Source organism: Carassius auratus, chromosome 12 (assembly GCF_003368295.1).
Source record: "Carassius auratus strain Wakin chromosome 12, ASM336829v1, whole genome shotgun sequence".
Classification (NCBI taxonomy): domain Eukaryota; kingdom Metazoa; phylum Chordata; class Actinopteri; order Cypriniformes; family Cyprinidae; genus Carassius; species Carassius auratus.
The window spans coordinates 20,661,858-20,670,544 of record NC_039254.1 but is presented as its reverse complement, the minus strand read 5'-3'; the positions used below and the strand labels follow the sequence as shown (position 1 = coordinate 20,670,544).

The 8,687-nt window shown below is 39.1% G+C and overlaps 1 protein-coding gene across 2 annotated transcripts; it reads left to right on the top strand.

Annotated features, from left to right (window-relative positions):
• The first annotated feature begins 578 nt into the window (after positions 1 to 578).
• On the top strand, positions 579 to 4,736 carry LOC113112116 (uncharacterized). Of its 2 annotated transcripts, none has more exons than XM_026277561.1 (5): positions 579 to 737; positions 3,801 to 3,851; positions 3,940 to 4,154; positions 4,294 to 4,333; positions 4,536 to 4,736. In XM_026277561.1, exons 1-5 carry the CDS (start codon positions 713 to 715, stop codon positions 4,694 to 4,696), a joined length of 492 nt encoding a protein of 163 aa, XP_026133346.1. In that variant the 5' UTR covers positions 579 to 712; the 3' UTR covers positions 4,697 to 4,736. The 2 variants fall into 2 exon arrangements, with proteins under 2 accessions (XP_026133346.1, XP_026133345.1); XM_026277560.1 differs by having other exon boundaries at positions 4,294 to 4,453.
• The last annotated feature ends 3,951 nt before the right edge of the window (positions 4,737 to 8,687 follow it).

The window sequence follows — 8,687 nt, the reverse complement described above, 5'->3', positions numbered from 1 at the left end:
TGAGCTCAACGTGAGTTCATCTGATCCTCATACTGTGATCCTCAGCATGTGTGTAAAGCGTGAGCTCAACGTGAGTTCATCTGATCCTCATACTGTGATCCTCAGCATGTGTGTAAAGCGTGAGCTCAAGGTGAGTTCATCTGATCCTCATACTGTGATCCTCAGCATGTGTGTAAAGCGTGAGCTCAAGGTGAGTTCATCTGATCCTCATACTGTGATCCTCAGCATGTGTGTAAAGCGTGAGCTCAAGGTGAGTTCATCTGATCCTCATACTGTGATCCTCAGCATGTGTGTAAAGAGTGAGCTCAACGTGAGTTCATCTGATCCTCATACTGTGATCCTCAGCATGTGTGTAAAGCGTGAGCTCAACGTGAGTTAATCTGATCCTCATACTGTGATCCTCAGCATGTGTGTAAAGCGTGAGCTCAAGGTGAGTTCATCTGATCCTCATACTGTGATCCTCAGCATGTGTGTAAAGCGTGAGCTCAAGGTGAGTTCATCTGATCCTCATACTGTGATCCACAGCATGTGTGTAAAGCGTGAGCTCAAGGCGAGTTCATCTGATCCTCATACTGTGATCCTCAGCATGTGTGTAAAGCGTGAGCTCATTGTGAATGCTTCACACTCCGGTCCAGTTGGTGGTGGTAAATGCACCATCTAAGCTGGTCTTCCAACCACCATAAAACATGTAAAGAAGAAGAAAAAGTTGTGCATGGTATTGTTACACCACAGAAATGGTGAGTGGCCTATTTACATACTTTTAGATGTGCAATGTGGTCTGGTCTTTTTTTTTTTAGCAGAGTACTACTCACACATGCTACATGTGCACCAGCCATTTTACCTTCAGTAATCACACCAAAATTGCTAGCTGCAGCTAGTTTGCATATCAGTATTTGTGAATTGTTAGGCCTGTTATGTCAGATCATTACAACATTACTAACTTTATATTTCAATATATTAATTCTTTTTTATTTATACTTATATTTCAATAATTAACAAGCACTGTAAAACAACAGTAAGCAAGAATGCTGCACTGGTGGAATAGCGTAAACTATCATTGCTCTTTGGATAAAAAGATGAAGTACGCCTACTCTTAGACACTCATATTAAAGATAAAAAGCCTTATTTCACCACGCTATATGACTAGTTTTTTAACAACAACTTCTATCTGCAGAACTGTAGCTGTTTTATGTTAAAAGCTTCAACGTCACTTCCCATTTACCAAAACTCAAAGTGACTGACATTCATCCTCTTATTAACATAACAAGCAACTTTACCCAGACATCAGATGCAACACTACATCATTAAGAATGTAAAGTGTAGATCTACAAAAGTGTAGTTTAAAGTACTTTATGATACACACTTTCTTTAGGATACACAACAATTGTCCAAAGAAGACTTCTTAAACAATTATCAAATACAGTAATCAGTGAAAGTGGCTAAGGTTGTTTTCTCAAACTAAAAAAAATTGTAAAAGATTTATGTGTTTCATATAATGTTTTACTAATACAGAAGTTCTTTTTGGCCTGTTAGGATTTGGAAACAAAAATTAAGGCATTGAAAAGACAGCAACAAAAAGCTCGTAGAAAATCAAAAAAGATCATTTTGGCTGTTCAGAAAACACTTCTGATAGTGAACACTCCTCCAGAGAACTTGAATCAGACTACTCATCAGACGACTCAGGAAATATGCTGAATGTTGTGGAGCAGCATCAAAATGAAGACTTGCAAGAACAGTATGATTCAGAATCACAACAGAATACCATAATTAATATGCAAGATCAAGTGCTATGGTATGAAATTGATAGACTAAATGATTCCATGGATGTTACCAGTGAAAGTAACTCAGAGCTAGCTTTGTCTCTGGAGAAAAAGCTGTCTGAGTGGGCAATAAAATTCAACATCTCCATGACCTCTCTCACTCATTTGCTTAAGATTTTGAAGGAACATGACATTGATGTTCCAGCAGACGGACGAACACTATTGAAAACACCTCGTTCTTGCAGTTTGAGAATAACAGAAAAATCAGGTACATTTTAACTTTGAAAATGTCCATGCACTCATTTGGCAATATTATTCAGAAATTTCACTGAACTGTAAAATCTTGTTTTTGATAGGTGGCAAATAACACATATTTTGGATTAAAGGAAGGTCTTACACATACTCTGTCTGAGCAAGACACTTCAAAATACGACCACTTTGAGATTTCTTTGAATACTGATGGCCTACCCATTTTCAAGTCCAAAAACCTCACAATGTGGCCACTTCAGTGTGCTGTCATCAACGTTGATGAAGTGAAAAACAGTCCTTTCGTTGTTGCTCTGTTTTCTGGAGCAAAGAAACCAAGTGATTTGGAGTTTTTGAGGGATTTTATGGAGGAGCTGCAAGAACTGATGGAAACAGGCTTTAAAGGGAAGAGAATTGTCCTCAAAAACATCATATGTGATGCACCAGCACGAGCCCTCATCAAAGGAATAGTTCAGTTTAATGGCCGCTATGGCTGTGACTTTTGTGATGTAAAGGGAGTTCATGAGAGCAAAATGCTTTTTTTGTATAAAGAAAATCTCAGAACCAATGAGTCATTTAGACAGAAGACAAATCCTGAACATCACAAAACAGATAGCATTCTTTTGAATCTGGACATTGATATGATCAGGCAGTTCCCAATAGATCCCATGCATTGTGTAGATCTAGGAGTGACTAAGCGAATGTTGATGCTGTGGAAAGAAGGACCTTTGGCCCATAGATTATCAGCTGGATATCTTAGCACCATTACTTATTTTCATTAAGCTGTCCGACATCACATACCTCCTGAATTCAATAGGAAACCCAGGGGGTTAGATGAACTGAAGCACTGGAAAGCAACTGAATTCCGAACATTTTTGCTTTATACTGGACCAGTGATTTTGAAATATGTTCTCGATAAGGAGAAGTATATTCACGTCCTTTCACTTAGTATTGGAATGCGCATCTTGTACAGTGAAAACCTAATGGAGCATCGTGATTATGCAGATGAGCTGTTAACATATTTTGTTGAAAAAGGTAACAGCCTGTATAGCATGAGTTTCATCTCATATAATGTGCATTGCTTGCTACATCTCACTGATGTTGCAATTTACAACAGATCATTACACTATTGTTCAGCGTACAAGTTTGAGAACAATATGGGTCAAATCAAGAGGTTTATCCGCGGTTCAAGTGATCCACTGATTCAAGTAGCTAACAGATTGGCAGAGAGGCAAGCAATATCAAGTTCTAAGAAATCAAATGTTACCTCTGGTACGCCAAAGACAAAAGAATGTTACAGAATGACCAATGATAGCTACTGCCTTATACATGGAGTTCAAGAAAATCAGATTTTTTGTGAGGTTTTTTGCAGAATGGAACCTTTGTACACTAAGCCATGTGACTCCAGAATAATTGGCATATTCAAAGGATTTCGGAATCACACTAAAATGTTACATACTGACACCACTCAACTGAGACATAAAGCAATCATGATACCTTTGTCATTGATTGATAAAGATGAATACAATGCGGTAGCGCTTATACCGCTCATGCATTCAGTTTGATTAGTTAGTCAAGTAAGTCAGTATAAGGCAGGGTTTTTGCCTTTTTTATTGCATGATATCCTGATATTTTGATCCAAAGACTATGAATAATGTGTGTGTGTGTGTGTGTGTGTGTGTGTGTGTGTGCGCGCGTGTGTGTGTGCGTGTGTGTTTTTTTTTTTTTTTTTACATTGTACCAAATGTCCCCACAATTAAAGTGAACCACCTATGTATGTAATTTTGATAACAGGGAAGGAACCAAAGGAAACAAAATGCAAAGTCACCATGGAGAAATTGTTTGGTATGTGATATATCAATTAGACATTATTTATTTATACAGACATAAAACATCCTTTGCTATATAACAATCTAACTTTAAAATTTTTCAGATCTGAATACTAAGATACTCCAACAAATTCAAATGCTGGAACAGAGACAAGCTGTCATCATGAATGACTTGGCCAAAGTTAAGTCTGTTCTCATGAAGCGGGCAGAAGAAGATGCCCATGAGGAACTTTTTAAACAACAACAGTGCTCCAGCTTTGAAATGTTTGAAGCCTTCTGTCAGAGGCTTGAAGAAGACAAAAATTATCGAGAGCTTTATGTTAGTACTACTATATAAATTTTGCATATATTTTTACAACAAAGCCACTGTTTTATTTTTTTGCAGCAGATACCATGTAAAAGAAATGTTGAAGCCTGGTATATTTTAATCATGACAATATTATGTATGTTTTTGTCAGGTACACTATCTCATCCATACTCACGGCAGCTCCAATATAGGTGAGATGGTGAGACAGGCTTTAAAAAGCATAGCGTCAGACAATGTTCTCTGTCTGTATAACAGAACGGGGAAAGATGGGAAGAAGGTGTTGCCACCTGTGCTCCTGACATGTTTGAAAAATAAGTGTTTAAGTTTTGGTTTGTGCATCTGGATGCTGCTATAGAAATTGTAATGTTAACACCTTGCTCTTTGTGTTTTTAGAATGTGTCAGGTCTTTTCACAAACAAAATGAAATAGAGGTGAAGAAGCTAAAAGTAACCACCAGAACAACACCAGACGCGGAATGTATTCGCCAAGTAGAAATTTTTTTGTCCAACGCCAACACCAGGCTGAAAAGGAAACCAAATAAAGGAAAAATCTGACTTTTTGTTTGATTGTTTTGATTGATGGAAATAAAGAATGTGGGTGTAAAAGTTTGAGTTAACTGAATCATTTTAGATATCAGTGAACTAACAGAATTATTGCATAGTGGTGTTATATGGTGATCTCACAGTATGAGCACACAGTGACCACAGTATGAGCACACATTTAAGTTATGGTGAGTACTGAAATATGAATTTATTAAGTCTTGTATACGTCAAACCGAGTGCAGGTCTCAATGTTTCAGCATAAAACCGTAAAACATGGGCATTAATGTTACACTACCACGGCCATTACACTCACATTGGGTAAGGTTAAACACATTAACGACTCTCCGAATGTTTTACTTGAGGACATAGTATATTGTAATGTCTGAAAAATGACAGACAAGGGAAGCTCTATTTCCGAACTTTTAATCAGAACGAAGACAGTCTGTGAGATGAACACTGTCCCGGCCCTCTGATCTATGCTCCGAACTTACTTTGTTAACCCCATCACTGCCGGGGCAAAACAAACAGCAATTTCACAACTATGAAGAGTCTGTGCGCTACAATATTTTCCTTAGCCTACATAACATTGTATTTTGCAAAATAACATTGAATTCACGCCTTGGTTTCATGATAGCCTTTTATAAACTAATTTAGCCCAATACTAATATCTCATTTACTAATTATTGAACTAAATAATTTTATCAAACTATATTGTGATTATGATAAATGTATGAGACACTAGCTATTAGTTATATGTTTCTGCTATAACTTTTTTTTTTTTCTCTCAATGTAGCCAAATATCCTAGGTCTGACTCAACGGAACGACTAACGTTACGACTTTCACAGTGAGTATTTTAAAGTTTTTATTGCATATTTGTTCATACCATATTCGTGTCAAATACCCTTAGCTCTTGTGATATTTAAATTGTGTTAAATTGCTTTATTGAGAGCTGCCATGAGACGCTTCTAAAATTTGTGACACTGTAATTCAGGCTACATAATTTACAAAGTGGTTGGCCATTTTGTGTTACACCCGTTTGACACATACTCCGTCTGCAGTGCTTATGTGCGTGTTGCAGTACATGTATGGCAAGCTATAAAGCTCAGAATTAGTAATGTTAATTAAATCACTGTTTATTAATAGCAATCTGTTAATTAATAATTAAATACTGTTGGGTTTCTCACACAAACCGATCATTTCGTGTCAGACATCAATGTGTCAGTGACAGTATTTATATCACATTTTACCTCAAATCAACGGTCCCGACACCATCACTTCTGGTAAGTGAGGTCAAATTACACGATATGGCATAGAGATACGCACGAAAGATCACTTGCGCCGCTTGCATCCCATTGAGATATGCCATATTGTGTACATGACTTTGGAACAGAGGAGAGTTATACATGGTATTCAAATTAAATGCATATGTGGTGAAATTACTAGATTTATTAGAAATGAGATATATTTTAAATTTAAACTTACAACAGGCTTGACAAAAACAGCCGATTCTCATCTTTTCTTTTGTTTTAAAATCTTTTTTTACAAGAAATCCTGCAGGTCATAAAGAAATTCATTTTTCCACCTCCAAGAAAGGATGAGTGCTAATCATTATGTCACTTTTTTTTTTTTTAACCAAAATGCCAAGTATAGTGTCGTTTTCCTTGCTTTATCCAAGGAAAACAGTCATGTGTTGACTTTGCAACAGAGTAGACTTTAAATTATGTGCATCTGTGGTGAAATTACTAGATTTTCACGTCAATACACGTTTATTTTAATGCGAACAATGTGGAACACAACACCTGGAACACACTGCCGGACCGCATCCACTTGCAGTGTGAAAGCTCTAACCGGTTAACATATGCACTGCAAATGGAGTATGTGTGATCTGGGCATTAGTCTGGGAACCAGTTTTGCCAAACCCCTCCCTCAGAAAATCTCTACAAACTTGAACAAATTTTATTTTATATAATTTTACATCTAATTATTATTTTTTTTAAGATCTAACAGTAATCGATCAATATTACTCTGGGTCTTTTGCCCTTTCAGCAGTGTGGACTTAAATATCACCAGCATGCTGGTCACACAGTCCACAGTTTGCTATATTTTCCATTAGTTGCTGTACAGACTGCCTGACAACTTTTCCCCATTTAGCTCTATCTTTAGAAAGCCTTTTTTATGCAAAAGTATCATCTTTCAGCTTTGTCATTTATTTATTTTGCAGGTTTAGAAGAAGTCCATGCAGTGCCGCTTCTGCAAGTTTTCATCACCTCACCAAGACCTAATTTTCAAGCACTACAGAACTTGCCATTGGTCAGTTAATGCAACTTCCTTTCCATGTTTACACCTAGAATGTTTTGCATTTTCAAGACAATTGGAGGTTTAAAAAAACATTTGTGGAGGGTACATGTGACGGTGGATAAAAGGAAAGTCAGGAAGCAGATGAGAGTTTACAGTTTTAATGAGATGATATGAATATAGAGACACAAATAAACAATGAGGCTGAGAAGACGAAACTCCGTGGTGGTGGTGAGGAGGTGAGGAATCCGGATGATGACGGTGAGTAGGCAGCAGAAGAGGATGGCGCAGGAACTGCGGGGAGTCAAGCCGAAGGTAAGTGTCCGTGGCTGAGTGGATGTGCGGAGAGTGGATGAGGTTCTGGGGAAAACACAGACATCCAACGCAGACAACACTAAAGCTGATGAACAGGGTAACAACATTAAACAATGATCTCACAAACACAAGACGTGAGACAAGCCAATATATAATGGATGAGTAATGAGTGACAGTTGTTGCTGATGACAATAAACAGAGACACCCACAAGCTAGTGCAGACGCAAAACACACAGTTCCCTGTCAAGGGAACTTCGAACTGCGTCCTCTGAAGGGACACTATGGGGAACACCTCGTCGTGACCCGTGTCTGAAGCATACTTTGAAAAACGCCAATGTGTTGGCCGGCGACAGCCTCTGACGTCGCTAGCGGCGCGACTATAAATACGCGCCCGTAGGACCCGTCACTTGTCTTCTTCGTCTTCATTGACTGTTTTGTTTGAAGCGTGCATCTGAGAAACGACCAGAATGGTAAGAGCGATCTATTATCGTTATCATGGCATCCACTAGCAAGGCGTTTAAACAGTGTGTGCATCCATGTCAGCGTTATTTGACACCTGATGACACACACAGTCTTTGCGTCTCTTGTTTGGGCGAAGAGCACGCGCGCGATGTCCTTGAGGGGGCAATCTGCGCGCACTGCGAGCGTTTTTCTGTGGAAAAGCTCCGCTCTCGTTTGTCATCTGGATCTCGCGGCTCAGGACCCGCCGTTGCCGAGGCACGGAGGAGAATGAGCTCGTGGGGATCACAGGTGGATCTCGCTGAGGAGTTTAGAGAGGGACTTTTCCTCTCACACTCTCCGGCGGCAAACGAGAGCGAAATTCGAGAGGAAGATGCGTTGTCATTAACCCTTTCTGACACTGAAGTTAGTGCTCTGCTGGGTTCTACCCAGAAAGAGCAGGAGATATTTGAGAGTGGTGAAGAAGCTGAGGCTGAGCCGCTCATTTCTCCTGCTCTGCGTATGGGGAGCTGTTAGAGGTTATGGATCACGCCGCGGCAAAATAAAAATAAATAAATTAAATAAAATTAAAATAAATAAACTTGCCATGGACGTGTGCCAGAAAGGTAACTGAAAGGTGAGTGTTATTTTTCTGACCATAGCTGCCAGCCCAGGTGAGCCTCCCATTCTTGCCTGACTTACATGCAGAAGTCGAAAAGGAATGGAAGACGCCGTTTTTCTCTCGCATCCATCGGTTTCAGCATACGAGTTATGCTGATATCGATGGCATGCACGAGGATGGATATGAGAGGATGCCCCCTGTAGAAGAGATGCTGGCTTGCTATCTCTCAGGGGGGAACATCCTCTCTAAAATCTCCCTATTTGCCATCTAAGCCCTTCCAGGATACATCCCGCTTAGATGGTAAATCATACGCAGCAGCAGAGCCCGAAAAA